We start from the raw sequence: 25,759 nt of genomic DNA, 5'->3' as shown, positions 1-25,759 counted from the left end.
AATTAATCACCTTTATGTTCAAAAGAGTTGTAGAACATCATAAACAAATCGAAATGTACCAAATGAAATGAAAAATATAATGCTGAAGATTAAAACTCCTGGACACTCTCACCTTACTCAAATACTTCACTCTACTCGCCGACCCTTCAGTATCACGGCTAAAGACTCTTCTTACTAAAATATCACATCAATGGGACAACCAAAAGAAGCAACACACTCTTCAGGGCTGTCAAACACTGCACTAGTCATCTCAGAATTCCCAGTCCCTGCTTCAGCTGGCAAGTGCAAGTGCAGCAAGCACTACTTCAACAAAATCAGGTTAAACATCATTATCACCACATCAACACACCATTAAATGGACCTCATTCATTCCAGTCTTGTACACAGATCTCTCCAATATGCTGAATTCTCTCAAAGAAAACTTCTATGAAGATGACACTCTTACTTATTCCATCAAGAAATCAGCCCAAGGAAAGGCCCTCACACCCTTTTCCATAAACCAAAGAATATTCCTAGATTGTCCCAGACACAGTTAGCGATTCCTATGGGGTCACAAATTACCTGTCTCATTAATATTCATGAGGTTGGTGCTTATTGCGACTCCATTAGGAATGGCTAGCAGTCCCAGGGATGGGGGCCTGTTGGGGTCAGCAGACCACCATGTCTGTGAGTGCTTTTTTAATAAAGGAAATCGGGATGCATTTAAAAAAAGAAAAATGAAACTTTTCAGTGTAATTTTTTAAGAGCAGGCAGTGCTTCCACATCACTATGCATTTCTCTGGACAGGTGGCTACTCGTCTGCTCCTTTAAAAGGGGTAGGAAGTCCCCCTGCGAATAGGAGCAGTGAGTAACTACTCTTGCCTGCAAGGGGATGACTGGTAGGGCCTCTGGGACCCATTTAGCACCTCAAGAAGCCTGCCTTCAAGGCGTTCACTGACAGTGCACCACCTTTTTGTGGTGCACTGTTGGTGCACCTCCTAAGGACCTGTTTGCCTCTGCACTTGCATCCATAATGCGGCACAGCTGCAGAGGCAAAGTGATTACCTCACTTGAGTAGATGAAATATCCTTTGAAGATAGTGCTTGTTCTATATATGCACCAACGCTAACAGTATTTTAGAGGAGGCCACACAAGAATCTGTAGACTTTTTTAATTGGGCATGTACACCTGAAGCAAAAACAGAGGGAGCATGCCCGTTGTGACCACGGAGCACTATATATCATACAGTTCTTGGCATACTCTTTCAACTGCTAAACAGAAACATTCCAGCTGTTTCTGCCTCTTTTATATATATGCACCATCACACATGAGGCTCTGTTGCTTCAGAGCTGAGCCAGAGAAATAAGAAATTCAGGATGATCTGCAAGGTGTACATATATCTACTTAAGACTTGAAAATATGAACTGAGTTTGATAACAGCAGTTTGATATCTTGCTTAACTTTACAGGCCAAAAGAAACTGAAACTGCACCCTAAGGCAGATTCCCCTCAAGTGTATAATAATGTGTTACAGCCTACTGTACTGACTTTACACCTGAATGTCTACTCCTATTATAAGGCCTACTCTACGTCAATATATAATCCCAGAGATTTCCCGCTGCATCAGGCTTCCTGTGTGCAGTTACTGGGCTGCACACAGCAGAAGTCTCCCAGGAACAGCCCTCAAACGTGTGTATGCACACATGTTCACTTTTAACCAAGTGCCTTTTACCCTTGATGTGTTGCAGCAGCCTTATCCTAAAAGGCAAACACTGGCGTTAAACACATGTAGTCTATTTACCATGTGATTAGTGAGAGTGAGACACCCATTGTGAGGCTCACTTACAGTAAAAAGTAAAAATCCAGGTGATCCAAAAGCCAAAAATCCAGGTGCATTAAATGAGCAGAACCCATTTTTCCACAAAGGGTAACATGGATCAGCACTTCCAGGGCAAGATGAAAAGATCCAGAACAATTCAAAAGTGCTTGATAATTCTGCAAAAGCAGGAAAGTTCTGGACACACTCAGGTCAATAAGAGCTGGGAAGATTTGAGCACCAGTCACAGTATTACACTCTGCCTAACAACAGCAGTTGATAGGTTCTCTATTTGGGTCATCTAGGCGCCCATTAGGATGGCAGGCGGATCGCCCCCGCCGGGCCGACGGTAGTCACAGCTGGCCTGGCGGTTGCGATCCGCCCCCTATCCACACTTCAAAGACCCCCGCCATATTAGGATGGCTGGTGGGTCCACGGCGGACGGAAAGACCATCTGCCACTTTTCCGCCTGTCGACTCGTTGACCGGTGGAAAACATGGGTAAGATGGTGGTGGTGTCGGCACGACGCCGCCATCCATATTAGGTTCACTTCAGAGATCAGCCTGGGGCCCGTAGTGGGCCCCCAGAGGGTTGGGGGTGCCAATGGGGGGTACTTTGGCACCGCGCGGTGCCTGTCACCTTGTGCATGCCAATGCATGACATGCATTCCCAGCATTATGGCGGGTGGTGCTGTGAGCTCCGCCTGCCCGCCACAGGGCTGTGAATAGGGGATGCCACGGTGGCAGTGGCATCCTATTTGCAGGTGCGGGTCCGCCACACCCCTTGCGGACAGTCCCGCATTCCGTTATGGAGCTCATTATTTGTACTGCTTAAATTCCCTGGTCCTTTTTGTTTTGCTAGCCTATGGTTCCCTCAATTGGTTAGAGCAGATCAGGTTAACCCTTCCTTTCTTAGATACTGAGCTTTGCTTGCTACTATTCTGGAATTCCTACTCTAAATTCTCACACGATACAAGGCCTCCTGGTTCCCGGACTTTCCACTGTTGGAAGGCACCTTACAAATTTGGTTAACAATTTGTATCAAGGTCAGCTGGGTGCTAGTCACATCCTCCCCATTTACATACCCTGGTAAGCCATTCTACTGACATCACATAAAATTGCATCCTGCTGTACACAAGTATATTTATATTAATAGTACAGAATTCTATATTATTCTCGGGTTTACCAGTTGGTCCATTTCGGATCAAGGGTCTTTGACAATTGCTTTCCACCATTATGTACTCTCGAGATGCTTGAGGATTTATTCTTTTCTCTCTAAATCTCTGCCCATTATTTACCCCTACATAGACTGTTCAGATGCTAGAAATCACTAGAGATCCTATTTCACTGAAAGGGGAAGGAATAGTATTAGCATCTGAGTCCTTGTCTTTAATTTCAGTGAAATACTGACAGTTTGTCAGGACCATATATTGGATCACTGAAATAATATCGACTGCCAAAATATCGACTTGCCAAAATATCGTGGACAAAATATCGACAGTCAAAATATCGAGTTTGTATCTACAAACAGGTAAGTACAAAAATATCGAGTACAAAATATCGTTAACAAAAATATAGATGTAAAAAATATCGACTTTATTAAAAACAGTGTTAAATTAAATTAATATTAAATTTTAATTACTAAAATATACTTAAAAGGACTTAAATTAAATTATAATAATAAAATAATAAATGAAAATAATAAAAATAATTTTTTTAAATCTTATTTGTGACCCTGAACCCTTAAAATACCCCTTTACCCAAAAACCCAAAACTGTCCCTGAACCCTAAAAATACCCCTTTACCCAAAAACCCAAAACTGACCCTAAACCCTAAAAATACCCCTTTACCCATGACTTGAAAACTGACCCTGAACCCTACAAATACCCCTTTACCCATGACCTGAAAACTGACCCTGAACCCTAAAAATACCCCTTTACCCATGACCTGAAAACTGACCCTGAACCCTAAAAATACCCCTTCACCCATGACCTGAAAACTGACCCTGAACCCTAAAAATACCCCTTTACCCATGACCTGAAAACTGACCCTGAACCCTAAAAATACCCCTTTACCCATGACCTGAAAACTGACCCTGAACCCTAAAAATACCCCTTTACCCATGACCTGAAAACTGACCCTGAACCCTAAAAATACCCCTTTACCCTTGAACTGAAAACTGACCCTGAACCCTAAAAATACCCCTTTACCCATGAACTGAAAACTGACCCTGAACCCTAAAAATGCTCCTTTACCCATGACCTGAAAACTGACCCTGAACCCTAAAAATACCCCTTTACCCATGAACTGAAAACTGACCCTGAACCCTAAAAATACCCCTTTACCCTTGAACTGAAAACTGACCCTGAACCCTAAAAATACCCCTTTACCCATGAACTGAAAACTGACCCTGAACCCTAAAAATGCTCCTTTACCCAAAATTTATCAATATTATTTAATTACCAATTAATTATTAATTAACAATAACAATAAAGTAAATATATTAGAACATTAGGTGTAATTATTTTAATAATTAATATTATTTTATCAAAATTAATTACTTAAAAATAACACAAAATTATATATATAAAAATGTACTCTAAATAATATAATTAACTAATTACAATTAATTAATTAACAATTATTTACTAATACAAAATATATTCAAAATTATATTAATTAATTAACTAATTAATATTAATTAATTATCAATTAATTATTAATTAAAAATATTAACAAACATATATTAATTAATTAATTATTATTAAATTACTTCCCACCCTATTCCCCTATAAACCCACAACCCGCTACAGAATTACATTACGCAATTATTATCAAAACAAAATTCATGTAATAAAATATTTAATAACATTAATACACACTATTCACACATATTATTACATAAAAATACACTATAAAATATTATATATTATTAAAAAATCGATATTTTTGCTATCTATATTTTATACAGTCGATATTACTTCACTTACCTGAAAAACGATATTTTTGTAGTCGATATTATGTCCAGTCGATATTTTGTCCAGTCTATATTTTAAACTCGATATTATGTCCAGTCGATATTTTGGAGTCGATATTTTGTCTCTATACCCCATATATTCCATGGATTTGACGTTAGCTCATTACAGGCCAAATCTTAATCTCGCCCGACAGTCCCATAAAATAGGACTTTAGTTTCCTCCTGGACTGGAATCAATCAGGTATAGTCTACCAAAACCCGTCACACAGGAAGCCCAAATAACAGGAATCTGGGTACTTTTTCCCCTTCTGGGAGCAGTCTAATGGCAGAAACTTGCAGACAATACTGGTTTTACTACCATTACTGCCTCAAGTAGGGTTTTTACGGAAGGATTTCCTGGAAATCTGAAGGCCTGCCAAGACTTTATGGCTACCTGAAACTTACTCTTCATGGATCAACAGTTTCAGATGGAATAATTCAAGATTAATGTCACCCTACCATATTTAGCCGAGAATGCAGTTCCATTAATTAATAATAAAAGTTATTGGTTGTCTAACTATGACCTTTTCTTGAAACATTTCAAGATTATCTTTGGTGAATGGAAAACTAAACAAGATGATGCTACTGAGCTCCTTTCTCTCACACAAGGATCAAGAGGCATGATTACCTATAAGTATCTTTACAATAAACAAGAATGCCAAGAGTCTCCTTTCTTTTAACTGATATGCAAATATAGGACCATCTGACTCACCATTTTCTATATCCTGCCCCTTATTCACCAGAAATGCTGCTGTGGCTTTCAATCTGATATTCCTGTTAATCTTACCTCTACACTTCATGAGCTGTCAATAAAAGCCTGACCGTTACCATTTCTAGTATTCATGGAGGCAGCCTGTAATGCTTTTATCCATTTAATTTCATTGCCAACTGCATCTGTAAAGGCTCTTTTCTGAGTAGCAAAATATTGAAGAGTTGTGTCCTGTATATATGCCTTAAATGTGTCTAATAAAGTGGAGGCTTTAGAGCTATATATATCTTATTCTAGAATACATTGATTATAGATCAGTGAACATGGATGCAATATTATTGGTCTTTAAATAAAGAACAATCAACTGTGCATAGGCCAGGAGACTCCCTTTCCCCATTTAGAAAAAGACATCTAAGTAATGGATTATGGTCAGAAACTAAAAGAATGTAGATTTGTTTTTTAAAAAAAGCAATGATAGTTAATGAGTGTTTATCAATATTAGTACAAATAATTCAGATACAAATATAATCCTTTGTGGGTGAGGGAGACAGGATACTCTTCCCTTTTTCCAGATGAATACATTCATAAGCTAAATGAAAGGCACTTTAATAAACAACAGATTTTTTCTCATCTGAGTAATTAAAAAAAAATAAACATCTTGTCAAATTGTAGCAAGCTAAAACATGAACAGGGCATCACAGGACAATATATTTAAACGGAGACATGTATGCAATTGAAAACAAGCTAGCAGAGAAATTCAACAAGTACTTTGTATTAAGAGGAACGGAGAATTGCATGAATGCTGTAGTTAAATGCAAGTGCAAACACAGGTGCTTTCTTTTAGGGGGCAATTTTACAATTGCTTTTCTTGACTTTTGTACTTGAAATACTGCAAAACAAGTGGTATTTGCCAAACACTTAAGAAAATTTAGGAATACTGTGAAAACCCCTTTTAATGAGAAGATTTCAAGATCATAATTACACAATAAGATATGTTCATAAAATGTGGATGCAAGCCTGCATGTGTAACCTGGAGCATTAGTGCATGGCAAGATCAGTGGGCAATCTTTCTGTTGCTTCTGTAAAATTATGATAGAGATGTTTGAAGGAATTTCAATATCTCCCATTTGGTGACTTTTTTTAGGGAAAAAATGGGGTTTTGAGATCACAAAAAAGAGATGGATGGACATGCTTAAATCTACTTTTCAGGAAATTCCTAGGTGTAGCACTCTACTTCATTACTTTTTATTTAGTCTTTACAAATACAGCGAGGACCCACCATAGTCTAATTAGTGCTGACCACGATACAACAAATCCATCCATCTTAAGGGCCTAAGTAACACACCATCTGCAGGTTAAGCGTATTCGATCTGTTGGTGTAGTTTGAGTGAAAGATTCCAACAGGTAGATGAAAAGCAGTTTGGCTTATTCATAGTTGCATTTGACTAAGCCATGGGGCATGTGGGCGCATGTGGGCGCTCAAATCAAATTATGGTTCTGGAACATTTTGGAAAAGTGTTCTTGACTCTTTAGTTATGCACTTGAATTTATCATTATAAAACCCAACATCATATTCACCTTTTTAACTCCACAACACAAGCCTTAGTAAGGGCTCCTGTTTTGGTTTATTTTTTATTGTACACCATTCTTTTTATGTTCATTATCCTGTTTGGTTAGTCTCGCCATGTCTGATTTACTTTCTTCATTCAGAGTGGCTTCATTGGGATGGGCAATTTGTTACAACAATAAGAAAATTTGCCGCCCTCACAAATGATGAAATGGAAATTGGTCTATGTTTACAAGTACATACCGCTACATTAGGGATATGCCAGTTACTGCTTATCAAGTTAAACCATTCAGTGATACTCACGGCAGAGATCTGGTTTTCTCCAAATAACGCATGTGCAGGCTTCACTGCAGGCCTGAGCATAGGCAGCAACCGCTGTGCAGAAGCTGGCACAGTCCCCACCGATGTCGCATGTACAGGAGTCCCTCAGACAAGCATCATAAAATGGAGCTGCATCCACCTGTCAGAAACAGTTTTTACAATCTGTGAGTTTTTTGTACTAAGATACTTGTGTGCTTCATGCTAGTATTCATTGGTCTACAGCTTCCCGAGTTTTGCCATTTACAGCTAATAGTTTTGTGGGGTATTTAAAGCTCAGGTAATACAACTTAAATTAAGATGGGAAATAAACTTTAGAACCTTGAGATTGGATACCTAAAAAAATCTAGATTTTTTTTCAGGTATGTCTAAGATCATTTGATGCTTTAATATACAAAGCACCCAATTATAAGTTGGTCAGAATCAAAGTCACAAAGGTTTATTGTACAATTATTTTAAATCATTAAAATTGTGTTAAAATCAGATTAATAAAAAGTAATCAGACCTCGGTTCAAAGGAAGCTAGTCATATTATATAGCACAAAGACGTTAAAACAGTTTGTTGATATCAGTGGTTCCTGTGGTGCTTCCCCTTACTATAGGGGGAAACAGGAGAATTGTATGTTTGATCCGGAACCTTCCATCATCCTGATCTTTTCATGATGATGTTTCCTTATATTCTTGTACATTGAAGAGCTGCAAGAGTTCAATAGTCCTTCCCTTATTAAAAAGGTACTTTGTGCTGCTGCATCAGTCCACTAGCTGCGTGACTTTTGGAGTTGCTTCTTTCAATTCATTAGCTGTGTGGCTTTTGGAGTCCTTTGCTGCCTTGCATCGGGTCATGGGCATGATCCTCCGCTACCTGCAACATACGAGTAGCTATCCTGCAGAATTTCAGGAAGAATGCTGACAGCTGTGTGGACTCACTCTTCAGACAACGGAGCATTGCTTCCTCACATGTTCATGGGCGGCATTAGGCATGTGCAAGCTGTGCACCTGCACAGGGCCACCAAACCCCAGATGCCTCCACACCAATATATAGCCTTAATATATAATCCTCTGAGGATGGATACATATTTGCCTGGCGGCCCCTGACAGGGATATGGCGGCCTCCGGCTCTGTTCCACTTCCTAACACCCTGACCCACCCCTCCTGAGCTCTGGGGGGCTCCACCCCACCCAGACCCCCTCTTCCGGGCCCCCTCCCCATGCTCCCTGCCCAGGGCCGCCATGAGCCTAGAGCCGCCCCCGACATGTTCGATTGTTTAATTCTCATATTAGGAGACACATCAAGAATGGGAGCAGTGGTTTTCAGATGCAGATTATGTGTATTAATGACTAAGGATACGCGGCACGTCTACAAAGTCTGATTTCATCCCCTTCTTTTCTTCCATGGGATCAAGCCAGATCCTAGTTTTATTACATGTATTTTCAGATCCTTGGTCAGAGTTTGCGATAGGTAGCCTAGCTGCAGTGGCCTTTTTTTTCAGGGTTTGATTTCTTAATACCTATATATTATTTTTGCTTTGCATAACAAGCACTTTTTCTATATGTCTAGCCAGGAGATCAACAGCCCAGACATCAACCATTTCTAGATTTGTCAATCAGCTGAGTTCATCAGAGTGCTTCCCAGGGTGAGCCACAACTCCAACTGATTGAGAGAGAGCTGCTATCCCAACACCTGGAATTTACTTAAAAAGCTGACCGATGAAACATAGTGCAGATCAGGGAGGAGTTGCAGGCACAAGTGCATTCCAGACTCTGCCTGACTCCCTCCTACAGCAAGTGCAAGAGCATGAAAGGCTATTCCTGGTATGGTTCCAGAATATCAGTGCCAGGCAGCCACGGCCCGTGCAGGTAAGCGTTGTGGGGACGGGGGGGGGGGAGGATTTTGTGGATGATGGCGAGGGAAAATTAAATAATTAATTTTACCTCGTCATCGTCTGTCGAAATAAATGCCCCACTGTGCTTACCTGCATAGTCTGAAATAAATATTGTGCCCTAATTATTGCTTACAAAAATAGCGCTCCGTTGGTATTAATAATAGAAAGTCTACATTCAATTAGGCTAACTCTCTGTAAACAATATTTAGGACATTTATAGCACATGATATTTCTGACTCAAATAGTCATACATACAACTCTTCCTCTGCCTGATACTAGTATCCAGACTCAGAAGCCACTCCCCACACACAGCGATGCCCAGAGCAGGCAGAAACAGGCAGTGGAAATCAGCCTATTATTGTACAAGAAATAGTAATCCTGTCAGAAATCTGTGTCGGAGAATCCCAAGGCATACAGATGGTATTGCGTAATAGGGTTTTTTTTGCTCATCATGTCCTAAGTCCCCTGTACTTCAAACTCCTAAACTGGGAACCAAAGATCAGCAGATATTCATCCCTAATACTCCCATATATTGTTTTTGTTGGTATTTATATAGCGTAAACCTAAGTAGAAAGCAATTGAGAGCTATATATTAAATATGGATTGGAAAACAATTGTGTGCATCAAGTAGGGTTATACAAATACATTTCACACTATTTTAGGCACAGTGAGATTAAGTGATTTTTCAAGAATTTTGTGTTGTGGAGCCAAGTGCTGATGCTGGTATTTAAACCTAGGTCCCCATGTTCCAAGATCTACAGCTTTAGCCACTACACCACAACTCTTCCCAGAAATCATGTGGCATGAAATTAAATAAAAGTCAGTCTTACGGGGTTTGTGACAGGATGTTTGACATACATTAAACAATATAAAATTAGGCATTTCAATATTAATAAACATTTCAAGAAGGTATGCTAGTTATGACTTTCACAGTTAAAAGTTCCAAACTGTGTGCTTTAACAATTTTTTAAAACAATGAACAAAAACATTAAACATGTCAGTGAAAGTAATAATGTAACCATTGAAACAGACTGCCTAACAGCCACTGCTGACAAGAAACACAATAGGACCACACACACTCCGGAAATGCATCAAAACGTTAGATCTGAGCAAGCCTGAAACGTGAAATGAGATGTAGTTAGAAATGTTAAGCATGAAGAGAGTGTACATGCAATATACAATAGGACCACAGGGACAACACTTATGGAGCCAGGATTCAGCAGAGGGTACCAGCAGGGCCCAGTCCAGGTCAAGTTGCAACTGGTTAACTGGTCCCTCCAGGAAAAGGACTCTTACAGTTTGTTGCTCAAAGGAGGTCTGCCTACTGACTCTTGGTCCACTTCTTATTCCTGGGCATAAGTAGGAGCTGCTCCAACCCTTCAGGTTTCTACACAGATTGCTGACAGCAGGTATAATCCTTTGTTATTCTGCCGGTCCAGATGTGTTCTGTTGAGCTTCGGGTGAAGTGCCACTTTTGTAGCATGCAACAGCCAGGTTTGGTGGTTGACTCCTGGACATGCCATAACCAATGAGAAAATCCTTTTCCAGTGCAAACCTTCCAACCTATGCAACACATTCTGTTTGGCTTCCTGCAAAGTATCCTACACTGCATTTTTCTAGGTTAAATCCAATATGGCAGAGCCCTTCTGCCCATGAAGGTGTCTGATGTCCCAGCCATTGATGTGCTTATAGAAATGAGCAGTCCCCTTCTTCATGAACCACATGACACTGGTTCCAAGACTAGTCTGAGAATAGTTACCCTTCCACTGTGCTAGCGCCAAGCTGGCTACACTGTACTCCGGGATCAACAACCTTCTCTTTCCCAGACTTCCCTTTAGACTCAATTGTTTATGGGCAATCCTCACCCAGGCCTCTTTCAAATTAATGAAGCTCCTGAACTCTTCCCAGAAGCCTTTCCTGATCTGAGATGGATCACATATCTCACACCTAGGTCTTCCTGCCAAGAGGCCAAATCCATTGTTTCTGCTTTGGAAGCAGTTGCCACACAGGGAAAAGCCCTAACAGGGGACAGCTGCTGGTATGAAAATCCTAATTAGCCTTCTCAGCTCCAACCAGGCAAAGTATACTTTGTTTAAAAGTTATTTTTCCTATATATTGATGAAATATCCAACTTCACCACTGCATTGGAGTTTTAATATAGATCTGGACTGCAACACAGAGAGTAAGGGAGAAGTGTGGCTCAATGATTAGAGCGGCAGACCCTGATGCAGAGGTCTAGCCCGGGACCAGAGTTCAATTCCCTGCCTCGGCGGGTCTTGGGCTCAAAATGCCACGGACCTGATAATTCTCGCCTCGGTGCCTATTCCAATCATGGAGTCCCACTCTGCAACTCTGGGCAATAGCTTGCTTAATCTCCACAACGCTAAGGATGCCTGGCCTCCACCTTGGGGGTGCCCAGGCGTGGACGCCTCACAGGGAAAGCCAGGATGTGTTCTACAGCGGTATTCGTACAAGTGCCTTGAGACCCTTGCAGGTGAGTAGTGCGCTATACAAGTATCAATTTACAATTTACAATGGGGTGGTAGCAACTGAACTCACATCCATGGGGTGGATACATTTTTCTCACCCACTGATGTTTCTCATTCGGAAGACTCTAAATTTGGTCAGAGTGAAGCCGGGGACAGCTCTTCAACTTCGGGCTCTAGCACACTTGAAGCACCTAAAACAGCCCTTAAGCATCAAAGGTATCGGATGAGTTCTAAGGGCAATGCAGATTCACGAAAGAACAGGGAGAGATACACTACTGGCAGTGGGTTGAAATGGGATTATTCCCATATGAGGTTGGTGGGAATGCCAGAGACAGTGCCCGCCCAGGCAGAGACTCCTCTTTATGCACCGCAGGCTGAAGGGACAGCAACTATAAATCTATAAATCCAGCTTCGGCCCTGAATCTGGAGTTGATTAAAGAACACCGCGTTGAGACCCGTGCAGATGGGGAAAAAGCCAGACAGGCCACAACAAAACTGAAGGTGCCGTCGGGAAGGTAGAGAAGGCTTGCTTGGTGAGCGGCTCAAGATTATAGAGGAGAGAAAAACTGTTGTGGAGACTGAGTTAGTAGCTGTGAGAGAGTAGACTAAGTCCCATGATGTCCAATTAACTAATGCCATATGGAAATTGGAAGACCTGAAAAATCACCAGAGAAGGAACAATCTCCGTTTTCTTGGAATCAAAGAAGGCCTAGAAGGGGATAACATCTGATCTTTTATGCTAGACCTTCTTAAGGAGACCTCTCCCAAACTTGTAGGTTGGGACTGGGAGCGAGAAGGTCAGAGGGTCCACCGGTTTCCATTAACTCACCACAAATCCACAAAGGCCAGCAGAGATCAAAGGAAGCCAAGGGCTATCTTAGTCTTTTTTGGTAATTTCCTGCTGTGTCAAGCCATTTTTGAGAAGGCTCAGGCTGAGGTGAGAAGGAAATATCAGGAGTCCTTTTTTTGTGCACCCTGACTTCTTCCATATAACAGTGGAACACAGATGGTGCTTGCTGCAGGTTATCAAGCCTTATCAAGATGCTGGTTTTAAGGCTTTTTTGTTGGTGCCGGCCAGATTGAAAACAGTAGTCAGAGGGACTGTGAAATTCTTTTCCTCTGAAATAAAATACAGAGACTATCTTGAGCAGGTTTTTGCCAGTTAGAAGAAATGTATAGATTTTGGGTGTATTAGATTAGGAAACTATGAGTTTTGCTTAGTATAGCCGGGTTTCTCTTTAGTATTGCATGGTTTTCTGTAAGTGTGTTAGAGTAGGGGGTGTCTTATGGAAAAAAGGGGAAGGCAGGGTTAGTGGCTTTGGTGCTGTCCTCTCAGTTTATTTTTGCAGGTACTATTTTTCATTTTTCACATTCTCACATTGTAGTGTGAGGGTGTGGAGGAGGATCCAGGGGTGGGAGCTCGCAGTGTCTTTTGCTGTCTCCATTACACAGACCTGGCAGGTCTGGCTGCTTTCATTGGCAAGGGGAGGGGGGAATTTTGTTTGCTTGGGAAGCGGGGTTGTGGATGGATGGAAGGGGGAGGATGGCTTGATTATTTGGAATTTAAATTGCAGCAAAGCATCATTAGTTTGTAGTTTTTTTTGGTGGTATTGAAGGATAGGGTTTTGTTTGAATGTACGATCGGATAGAGAAATTTGTCCCGGTATTTTATGGCTTCTGTTAGTCTTGGTGGGGCAATGTGGATGGCTAGAATAATGCTCAGGGGGTATTGTTAGGCTTCATATTGCCACTATTAACATCTGCGAGCTAAATGACAGATCCAGAAGGAGAATGGTCTTAAAAGATCTTAAAAAATGTAAAGCGGATGTGCGTTTGTCTCCAGGAGACCCATTTAGCATGGAGCGATACAGAAATGTTGAAATCCATAGGGTTGATGGCAGTGTGTTATACAACCCAGGATGTCAGCACTAAGGGGGTAGCTATGTTAGAATGTTGTTACACCTGGGTGAAATGCAGATTATAAGCAAAGCAGATGGGCAATATTGGAGAGCAACGGTTCCTTTACCTTGTGCTCAATCCTTCCCTAGCCTAGATGACCCTGGCTTATTGAATTTTTTAGATATTGAACTACCTTCTTGGCCGCAACCATATGTAGTCTGTGGGTACATAAACATAAATGGGTCCAGAAGAGATCCTGGGGATAGTAGTGCTTCCAGTTTCAGGCGCAAACCGCAAACTTTGAGATCTTTTGAAAACCTTTTGAAAGATATTGGTTTACATGATGACTGGCCCAGTGTGAAAACAAACTCATGAGCCTGGATACACTTATTATTCAACCCACCATGGCAAGTTTGCCAGATTGGATTATTTTCTAGTGTCATCGGTTTTACTTAAGGGAACTCAGGTTGAACTTTTTCCCAGAGTAATGTCTGACCACAACCCTGTTGTTCTTGAATTGCCTCTTGATGGATTAAGAACGGTGGCTAAAAGGTGGTCGTTCGATAGGGCACTTCTGTCCGACCCAGAATATGTCCACTATATAAAGGGTTGGACTATGGGATTTTAAAATATTGATAGGGGTAGTGTCTCCCCTGAAATGGTCTGGGATCCTTTCAAAGCCATGGCAAGGAGGGGAATTCTGCTGTACAGTCTGGCAAAACAAAAGATGGAAAAAGGGCAGATTTTATCAGTGCAGTGGCAGGGGGGTGATTTGTCCCCTGTACTGAATTCAATAGCCATTACCTAGGCATATCTGAATGACTTTACTGTGGAAAAAACTGCTGGGAGGTTCCTGGGCAGGAGTCAGTAATGTTATGAATACAGTGAACGCGTTGGTCCTCTCCGAGAAGTGCGGGCAAGGCAGCAGCATGCAGCATGCCTCAGGGTGTATCAGGCAGATCAACAACATGTGAGGTGGAGTACTTACAGATCCCTCTGAGGTTAGGGAGGGGTTTAGTGAATTTTATTTGAATCTCTATAAAGCCTCACCCGTATGGTGTTCTCAAGTCTCAGATGCACAGGTGGATTTTGTACCCAGTGTGATGGTAACCTAGGATGAGAGAATCTTATTGGGGGCAGATATCTCCCTGGAAGAGTTTCAGGTGGCTCTCCAGGCCCTCCCTTCAGGAAAAGCCACAGGAACAGATTGTATCCCTCTAGAGTTTTATAAAGTTTTCTATAAAGAAATCCATCTGGAAATGCTGTGGCTGTTTAAGGAAATTAGGGATCGGTCACTACCGCCAGGCTCTCAGTGAACCGCTGATATCATTATTTCTTTTAAAGTAAGGTAAGGATCCTACATTTTTGACTCTTACGGTCAATTACACTTTTAAATAGAGATGTTAAGCTGTATCAAAAAATCTTTGCAAGTCGGTTAAGTAGTGTAATACAGCATCTTGTCTCAGCCTGGCAGTACACTTTTATCCAGGGGAGGGGAACTGTAGACCATGTGCAGCGATTAATTTCATTACTTGATCCCAGTGAGATCTTTGCGAAGCCCATGGGGATCGCTCTGCTCAGTGCCGAGAAGGCTTTCAACAAGGTGTTGTGGGGTTCTTTATGGATGATCATGGAGGCTAATGGTTTGGGGCCATCCTTTATTAATGCAATGTGGGCCTGTACATTAATCCCACTGCTCAATTTCAAATATTGGGAGAAGAGTCTGAGCCGTTTCTGATCAAAAGTGGAACAAGGCAGGGCTGCCCCTCCTCCACTTTGCTATTCGCACTGCAGATATATACCTTTCTCAGGTCGTTGGCAGCTTCCCTGGACATCCCTCCTGTTAGCCTTCAGGGCTGAGACACTAAAATGTTGGCCTATGTCAACAAAGTGGCTATAAATACAACCGACCCTAACAGGGCTCTGCATTTTGTGTACCTAATAGCAGAAACATTTAGGAATCAATCAGGGTTTTTGCTGAAAAGAGCTATAACCCAGGTTTTGATAAATAGATTTACTTCCGCCTCTGAAAGCAGGATTGTTGACGAAGCAAGATATCTGGGGACAGCGAGGGTAGAAACTATGGTTGATCTAAATCTGTCACCTATCATGGGAAGAATTAAGAAGGATTTTAGGCGATGGGCAGCCACGGCCCATGGAGGGAGTTTCAGTGGGACGGAGCTGCGGGGCAGGGTGGGGGGTGCTAAAAACCAGAGTATTTATAATTGAAGGTAAGTAAACAATTTAATTAATAAAAAGAATTTCGTAGCGCGCCCTGCATCGCAAAATGTGATGCAGGGTGCGCTACGAAATTAGTTGTATTAATGAAATTGTTTACTTACCTTCAATTATCCATACTCCGGTTTTTAGCACCCCCCACCCTGCCCCTCCCCTGCCCCGCCTCTCCGACCCACCGAAACCCCCTCCAGGGGCCGTGGCTGTCGATGGGATGATCTGAAACTCGAAATAATGGGGCGGTGCAACCTTGTTAAAATGATGGTATTGCCAAAATTATTGTATATATTTTGCACGACTTCTCTGGGGATACATTAATAATTGGTTCAAACTAATTGAGAGATTAGTGGCAGATTTATCTGGTCCTATAGGAGGACTTAAAGGGCTAACATATTTTTTTGCTTTCCAAGAGATGGGGGTGTGGGTGGGTGCTCCACAATTTCAAGCTACATTATCTAGCCAACGTGTTTCAATATTATGGCCCTTTATTTATTAATACGCCACGGAAGGGGGACAGGCGAGGCTATATCCCCTCAATTTTTTTGTTTTTGATTGGGACAAATGCTAATGACTCTCTGCTGAAGTTTTTTGAGCTGAGCTATTTCAAAAGAACTCAGTTTAAGACCCTGATTACTGCATTCCAGAACTGGGGTTGTGTTGGGAAAGAACTGGGGGTGGGCAGATAGAGCAGGTACATTCTTTTGCTCATGAATGACCAGCTCCCCAGGATCTTTCAAGATGATTGTTTAGCCAGATAGGAAAGGGGGAGCTTTTGCAGGATTGGGTATCTTTTTGCTGTGGATCATATTACATCTTTTGAAGTGGTCAGAGGAAGATTTAATATTGGCCCTCTGGACTTTGTCAAATATTTACAGTTGAGGGATTTGCTTCTTAGGAAAGAGGGTGGCGCAGCAGGCTTAACGGAGATTAATTTAATGTAACTGTTAACAAAGGGTACCCTGGTAGACTACTTCTTTTTTGTTTAAGTGTGTACGTGAATATGAGCTATGCTCGAATATGGTTATTAACCCTGCTGCATGTGCACCTAATGTAAAATTCAGTTTCGGTATTTTACAGTTGGCCATATTCACTCATTGCTGGATGAAAAAGGGAGACTAATCAAATCTGTGCCCAATGGGTCGTCAGGTACCTGAGAAAATTAAACATATTATTTTTCTGCAAGGCCTATGCTAAACAGAAACCACCCCAGATTATTCCTCTTTGTGAACTCTATGGTTTTAGAGATCACCACTCAGCTATTAGAATATGTGAAGCCAATAGCAGAGAGTGTGTTGTGTATTCAATTGAGTGATTGTTGTCTGCAATATTGTATGCTGGGTCAAATACATTTTCAAAACAATACGTTTACCTTTTGCACACTTATCATCCAGTCTTAAAGATATTTATGATAGGCTTAAAATCATGTTTCCATTGATGTCTTACTTAAATGTATTTGTAGGCTTTTACTTAAACTCTTTGTGGATCTTTTTATCTTTGGGGTGATTCTTTTTTTACTTTTATTTATTTTAATTTGATTGGTTTTAAATATGATGAGATTTGTAATGTTAGACTGTTATTCCCAAAACGAGTTTGCATTTCCTAGAGATTAAAAAAAAGAATCCATTTGGATGTTTTTATTGAATCTTTTTTTTTAAACTCTCTGAAGAGGTGTAATGATAGCAAAACATGTCAGGGGTTGCTTTTATTCATTCCAGGGTGGCTTGGATGGTATTTAACCAATCCAGAGCTGTAATACTGTGCCTGGAGTGGTGAAAGGCTTTTCTCAATTTGTAGCTCAGCGTGGTTGGCACTGTGCTAATCCGATGCTTGAAACCTTGATAGAAAAGCATGCATTTGAGGTGAGCTTATTCAGAGTGTTGTTGGTGTTGTAGGGTATTCTACACCGGAGCTGCTCTTTAGCTAAACGTGGAACTACCCAGAGTTCTATTCTTCTTTTTTGCATAGTTATGCAGCACTCTATGCCTGTAAAGTTATATATAGTCACTGAAAAAAACCAAAGGTTACAGGGACGTTATAGTTAAGCTCAAATTTCACTCGTACAAAACCACTGAAATTTAACAGTTATAGTTACCTGAGCAAATTTATGGCCTCATATATTCCATCACTTATTACATTGTCATTGAAATCACTGATGACATCAATGATAAAGACATCCAGTGATTGTAAGTATGTTATAAATGTTTCTGAGACTTAAAGATATATATACTAAGCGACTGCAAAAGTTAAATTCCTATTTTTTTGTACTACTAATGAGTAATACTATTTCTATCATTAGTGATCCAAGGGCTTGTCTGACTGTATATGTGCGTGAGAGGGTGTGGGAGTTACTGTATGAGTGTGTAAATGAGTGGGTGAGTGCTTGTATGTGTGAGTGAGTGGCTGTGATGAGAGGCTGTATGAGTGAATAGGTAGGTGTGTGAGTGGATTTATACATGAATAATTGTATGTATGAGCTGCTGTATAGGTGCGTGTACAGCTGTGTGACTGGCTGTATGGATGAGTGACTCCTTCCATTAGTATCTGTATGGGCGAGTGAGTGGTTTCAGGAGTGGCTGTATTTGTGAGTAAGTGGGTGTGTGAGCGGCTTTATGGATGAGTGAGTGGTTGCTTCAGTACTTGTATGAGTCTGCAGATGAGTATGTGAGTGGGTGTGTACATGTATGCGTGGGTGTATGAGTTGTTGTATAGGGGTATGAGTGGGTTTGTAAGTGGGTTTGTGGATGATGCCATCAGTATTGTCACTTGAGGTGTCATCAGTGATGTCATGAGTGATGTCACTGACCATGTCATGAGTGATGTAATATGTGAGGTCATAAACAGTGCATTGTGGAGGCATAAGTTTTAGTTAGCTCAGGTAACTATAACTGCTGAATTTTAATGGTTTTGCATGTGTAAAATCTGAGCCTAACTATAGCGTCCCTGTAACCTTTGGTTTGTTCAGTGAATGTCTAAGGCTTTTTAAATTCTATGTACTAACTCTGAGTGTATATGTGCATACAAGAGTGTCTTAGAGGGTTTTGGAGTACCTGCATAAGTGTTTCACTGGGTGTTTGAGTGGATGTGTGAGTGCCTGAGGGAGACTGTGAATGAGTATGTGAGTGGGTGTACATGTATGAGTGGGTGTATGAGTTGTTGTTGTGCCTGAGGGAGACTGTGAATGAGTGTCTGGGTGGGTGCTTGAGCATCTGAGTGGGTCTGTGAGTGGGTGAATGAGTCTCTGAGTTGGTCTGTGAGGGAATGTGTGAGTGTCTAAGTAGGTCTGTGAGTGGGTCTGTGAGTAGAAACGTGGGTCTGAGAGTGGGTGTGTGAATTGCCAGGCCACATTTCAGGGGGGGCCACACATACCTCTTCCCCAGGCCAATGTCAGCCAGTGGACCCCATTTAACGGGTCCCAGCCTTAATTTATATATATTAAACAGGGAGGGAAATGTGCTGCCCTCAACCCTCGGCGGATATGGCCCCAGAGGACCACATCCCACAGGGCTCGACCTAAATTTAAATATTTTTAAAAAACGGAGCATCCCCTTTCCCAGGATGATTTTGGCCTCAGGAACCTCATCCCCGAGGCGCCTGGCCATTATCCTATGGGGAGGGGGGTCATGCAAAAACAAGGAAATGATGGACAGAGCACTGAAACTTTTCAGACACTCACCCCCAGTCACAGATCTGGGTTGAAACCATCATCGTTCTTTAGCTTACTTCGCCACCCCAGTTAGGACACAGCTACATGCAAATCAGTCTTGACCCTGTGCCTCATGGGAACAGTCAAGTCGGAACTGCCAAGCCATGTCTTCCCTGGAATGAAAACAAGCATCCTGGGACCCGTTTCAGGCTAACCGCCCTCATACCCCAGGCTATCATGAATCCAGTGACAAAGTGAGCAAGGGACCCACGTCTGAGCATACTCTGCCAACTTAGGGTGCACAAAGCAGAAACAAGAAGATGATGGATCGAGCGCTGACATTTTTCAGACACTTACCCCCCGTGACAGATTTGGGTTGAATCTATCATCGTTCTTTAGCTCACTTCATCACCCATTTCAGACACAGCTATCTGCAAATCAGTTTTGACCCTGTGCCTCACGGGAACAGTCCAGCACGAACTGTCAAGCCATGTCTTCCATGGACTGGAAGCAAGCAACCTGGTACTGGTTTTGGGCTAACAGCCCTCATCAGTAAGACTCGGACTGTGGAATAGTTTATGGTAAAGCACACACAAAGGGCTGCAAAAGTGGGTACAGTAACCCCTGGGATCTATTTTTTTAATTTGAGGAATTTGGGTAATTTTGCATTCTGCGGAGAACGCGGAATTGCCAAAAAGTCCACAATCCGCATTTTCGCAGAGTTTTTGCTTGTTCGCGCTCTCGAAATGCGTGTTTGCAAAATATTTCCCCCGAGCACACAAACAGCATTCGCGAACAGGAAAAAAGCATTGCAAAGGGGCAGAACAATTAATTTCGCATGTTTATGTTACTTTAGCGTGCTTGCAGAGATATTTTACCATTTCACAGAGCTTTGCGTAGTGTGACTACGCATATTCCGCCAACCCCTACTATTTTTACAGGATTAGGGAATTTCCAGAACTTTCCCCCACCCGCAGGCTGACACTTTCAGTACACTCTTCAAAACATTGCCCTGTGGAAGACAGAAGGACTGCACCTGATGTTGAGACCAAAAAGGAGAACCCCAAGGTTTTGACATGGTCCCATTTGCGCCCAAGACTAAGAAGTGGACTCCACAAGTCAATTGGATGTCCTCCTGTTAAGATACAGGGACGCAAAAGTTGCAAGAAGTCTGTTTTCCTGAAAGAACCCATAAAACTAGACCTGCTGGGAACTCTGCGGGTGGGTTACGTTGGAAGGAGTTCTGACCCGTAATGCTGTTCCTGAAACCATTGGCTGGTGTTAAAGTGGACTCCTCCTACCCAAAGTGTACAAGGTGGGACTTTTCAAACTTTTTCTCCGGAGAACCAGCAGGAGATTGAGACTGCTGTTGAAGTAATATGAAATTTTCTACGTCCAAACGTAGGTGGCTTCATTGAGAGAGGCACAGAGGTGAAGCTGATCAATGTCATGGTCTTCCTGGGCACAGATTCAGGATTTCACCTGTTTGGAATTTTCCTGCCATTGTCGGCTTAAGGCAACCGGAAACCATTCTTCAGCAACCTGCCTGCTTCACATCCTGCATGCAGCTTGCACTGCAGATAACTCATTGACAAACACCTTCTCTGCTTGAAATTCAAACATGAAAGGTAACTCTTTGACTAGGGCCTGCCGGGCCTCATATCTGACCTGTGCTCCGTGGCTCTCAGTTCTAAACTTTACCTTTGTCCCGGTCTAGCATAACTAATTTCCCATGGTTTACTCTGTATGCATTTTGGGGCTAAAATTTACCTCAGGCTTTAACATTTTCCCTTTTTGAATTATTGTCTTTTTGGTCTCTTTTTCTTGTTTGAAATAATAACTAATTTCAGAAATTGGAGTTGAATTCTTCACTGTTTGGGTACATTAAATTTTTTTGACATTTTCTCAAGCTAAGACTGTCTGCTACCACGGGTTGAGCTTAGGTTTAAATTACAGAAATGTTAACTAGACCTAAACAGAAGAAATTACATCATTACTTGTGGTGGACTACCATCCACCTCAACTAATAATCCACTTTTCACAATACCCATATATACCGCCATTCTTTGCCAAATCTGTGATAGGTCAGATGGAAAATCAGCATATTTTTGGTGGGTGTCCCTCCTCTGCCTCGCTCTACATACGCCCCAGAGTATCCTAGCATTTACTGGGTCAAGGAAAGCAGAAAGCCCTGATGATGGCATGGTGGATGTTGAATCCCCCAAGTACTTGAGAGTGAGGGACAACAGACAAGTGTTGAGGCTGATTTTACAGAGAAACAGGTTGCTGAGTTAATAGCAACCTGACAATTTGAATCACATGACAGGAAGCAAAAAGGAGTGTGGGATAAATTAAAAACATATGCAAAGCAGTGGTTGCTCTCAAATAGCTCATGGAACCAGTTGCTATAAGTATAAAATGACCAGGCTGTGTAAACTGGGATATCTGGTGCCATGCAAGAGCAGAATATACTTCATTGGTGGTTGGGTAATCCCCTGGATTGTAAGATTGATGTAGGCATAGTAGCTGGTCTGTACATTGATGTGTCCTATCCATTCCTCTATTCATTCTGGTAAGCCCCTTGTATAAGTGATGGCAGTTGAGGATTCTTCTGTCTCAGCTGTGCATACAATATTAGCCTTAAGCACCACATGCCTCACCCAACATCTATTACTGTCCTTGGTACAGTAGAATAAATCAGCTTCTAGGCACATGTAATGACCGGATATTTTGTTCTATTTTATGAGTGGTGGTGACTGTGGTCTACTACCATCTTAGTATAGCGGATAGATCACCATTCTTAGCTTATTTTTAGGGTTTGCCTATTGACTTTGACATAATTCAGTGCTCCTTTCATCTTTTCCGAGCCTGAAGACTTATATTAAGAGGTAGATGCTTTCGGCCACATGCATCAAAGTCCGGTTTTGCGATTCCTAATTTGCGATTTTTAGGGAATCGCAAATAAGGAATCGCAAAACGGGATGCATGATTGAAAGTGCATGAAATTTGCGATTCGGTAAAAATCGCAATTTTTACCGAATCGCAAATATTATGCGAATTCCAATTTGCGATTTCGCAATTCCCATTGATTCCTATGGGCAATGGGAATTGCGAATTCGCAAATTAGAATTCGCAAAATGTTTATGCATTCCATGGGTGCAGGGGGGGGGGGGTCCAAAGGACCCCCCCCTGCACCCCTGAAATATATTTTGAAGTGCATGTTTCAAACACATATGCCCTAAGGACATGTGTGTCTGTAACATGACAGTGTTTTGAAATGCAAATTAGAGCATTTTAACACATTTTCGGAAATTACCACGAGGTTCAACCTCGTGGCAATTTGCACCCCCTAATTGCGAATTCGCAATTTTAAAATTAATCATGCGTTGCTTTTAAGGAATCGCAAATTTGCGATTCCTTAAAAGCAATCGAATTTTTGGAATTCGCTAAAAATAGCGATTTTACCAAAAATGCTTGATGCATCCCAAAAACCTATTTAGGAATCGCAAACGGACGAATTTTACAATTCGCACCGTTTGCACTTCCTAAATAGGTTGATGCATGTGGCCGATTATTCCTGATTCAATATTACCTATTGGTAAGGTTTGCCTATGTACTTTATCAGAGCTATACGTCTCGTTCATTCTTTTTCGGGCCTGCAAGGCCCAGACGAGAGAGACTCCATTTTCTTTTCTGCCTCGGCTGCCCGAGGCGCTTGTAGGTCAAAAGTAATATTTTAGTTATGAGCTGCTGTTCGCTGGAGAGGAACCGGTCAGAGCTGGCCCTTATCTGAGGAATGTAAACAGTTCTCGGGTTTAAGACGCAATAACAGGTGGCCACTGTGGGAACGTCGAGAGCCCTGGGCCTGGTACAGAAGTCTGGTGGGCGGCAGGTTACTGTCTGGAAATTTCCACGAACTAAGGGCTCTCTATATTATCGAAACGCAGCAAGGTAGAGGGGGCAGATGACTTTTGGACAGAGAGATGATCTTTTGGAAGAGAAACGAAGCAGATGATTCTTAGCTACGCAGATGATCCTTTGGAGAGACCGAAGTTATATCAATCGGTCTGTTAGAGCAGTTGGAGTTATTTAAGTGGCCAGTATTAGCATAATCAGAGTGAAGAAGTTAGTCGACGGATGGTTCTTAGAATAATGGAAACTATACTATTAGAGTGAAGTCTGATGGTGAAGACAGTTCATGAAAGAGAGGAGAAGTCAGTGCAGATTGGACGGCGTAGAGCTGAGAGACAGAGACAGAGACCAGAAAAGTGTTCCAGTGCTTTGGAGGGGTGACGGAGGTGAAGGAGCATAGCGGTGCAGACGTGTATCCGTGAGTGCAGGAAGAAGTCTGAGATGAGCCAAGGCACAGACGAGAGAGGGACCCAGATGACAACCAGAACTGGATTACATAACTATAAGGTGAAGTCTGTCCTGCTATTATAGTGCGCAAATATACTAACTCTTTCCTTTACTTTTCAGGCTATGTTTGGATTGCTAGATGTTATTATGAATGCACTGTTTATGTTTATTTTATAATAAATCGACCCCAGTTCTTAATGAACACATCTGAGTATTATTTCCATGATCGGATTAACCTTTCTTTTTAACCAGATGCTGACGAACAGAATGATGGTACGTTCCCTTCTGAGAAGGTAACTGATGACAGGGGAGAGTGTGAATTATATTAGGGAATAATTCTTAAATGTGGCGATTCAGCAGTTCTTGTGTGAGAGGATTGGATCTCCTATCCATTTCATAAGGGATAATAATTCATATACAAGATAGATACTTCCAGTAGATGTTAGATACCTAGAAAATTCCCAATAGAGAGCATGAGGTATTAATAGGACAGTGAAGAGAGATCGCTCAGGATAGAGCGTGATGTATATTGGAGCTGCTCCCAGAGGAGCGAGGGGGTAGAGTAGTCCGGGCCGGATTGTCGTGGGACTACAAGTGGGAACACTGTAAGGAGAAATTGCTCAGGATAGAGCGTTGTATGTTGGAGCTGCTCTCCGACACGAGAGAGAGTAGATTAGCCCGAGCCAGATTGTTGTGGGGCTATAAAGTAAGATTATAGGATGTAAGATGGAATTCCGTAGTTTCTCTAGGATTTAGTGGTATATTAGCTGTATGAGTTTGTATATATTGTGGGTTCCCCATTCCCAGGTAAGTACTCCAGGTACTGTTGTAAATAGGATCTGGGAAGGGATGAAGTTACGTGGTCACTGGGTTGGTAGTGCTTGGGTGAGCTGATAGCTTGGTCTGGAAAATCCGGTCATTACAGCACACCATCGGTCTTTCCAGCACTTTATCTCTATCATGACAGCAAAAGGTTACACATGTGAGGTAGCTGTTGTACGGACCTGTGACTGGTGTAGACATGGGTGTGTATCTAGTAGCACTGGCAGTGATGAACCCATAGCTAGCGCCACTTGTATGCTCTCTATACGTGGGTTCCAGGTTACTGCAGTAGCATAAGCACCCTTATGTGCTCGGAGTCTGATCCAGGTCACTGCAGTAGCCATGGTTGTCTAATTCTAAATGTCAGTAGATGCAGTGGTTGCTCTGGCATGACTTTTTTGTGACTATTCTGGATTGTGAATAAAACACACAAAAGGTGAGTAGAGAAATGCTTTCAAATAGTCTAACCACTAAAAATCGCTCAGAGAAGCATTTCAAACCTTTGTTTTTCACCCACTGAGTCATTCTAGATGGAGGACCGCCTCATGTAAATCGGTACTGAAACTGCTCCTCATGGCAATAATCCATCCTAAACTGCCAGGCAAAGCCCCCTTAAGAAGCAAACACAAGCAAATCCAGACCACTTCCGACCTTATTAGCTCTCATCATTGAGGCATATCTTGAATCCTATATCACAGCGAACAAGAGACCTATGCCTGGCAGATGGGAAACTTCATCACAAGCATAGCAGATAGCCAATCCCACATATTAAAAGTACTTGTACAATACATTATAGCCTTTAGCACTCCAAATAAGGACATGATTTTCCCATCGAAGTTAGCAAAGATGATGTCAATGGCAACTCTTAGACTGTTTGCTTGAGGTGTATTTCACTCAGAATATAAAGAAGTTGTGACTATGGGCCAGATAAATCAAGTATTTTTCTGCACGCAAACTGGTCGATTCACAGAATCGGCCCGTTTGCGATCACACAAAATGCTTTTGCGATGCATCAAACCCAATTTTGA

At 41.8% G+C, this 25,759-nt stretch overlaps 1 protein-coding gene across 1 annotated transcript in view; it reads right to left on the bottom strand.

Moving 5' to 3' along the window:
• The window catches only part of LOC147733203 (mucin-2-like), a 182,628-nt gene that overhangs the window by 4,444 nt on the left and 152,425 nt on the right, over nt 1–25,759 (bottom strand). Inside the window, exon 12 of the mRNA XM_086956020.1 lies at nt 7,389–7,545. Within this exon, the coding sequence (XP_086812146.1) occupies nt 7,389–7,545 (157 nt within the window). The remainder of the gene's footprint in view (nt 1–7,388; nt 7,546–25,759) is intronic.

The sequence above is a fragment of the Lissotriton vulgaris genome, chromosome 2_1, assembly GCF_964263255.1.
Source record: "Lissotriton vulgaris chromosome 2_1, aLisVul1.2, whole genome shotgun sequence".
In the NCBI taxonomy this organism is placed as follows: Eukaryota; Metazoa; Chordata; class Amphibia; order Caudata; family Salamandridae; genus Lissotriton; species Lissotriton vulgaris.
This window is presented reverse-complemented; position numbering and strand designations above follow the sequence as displayed.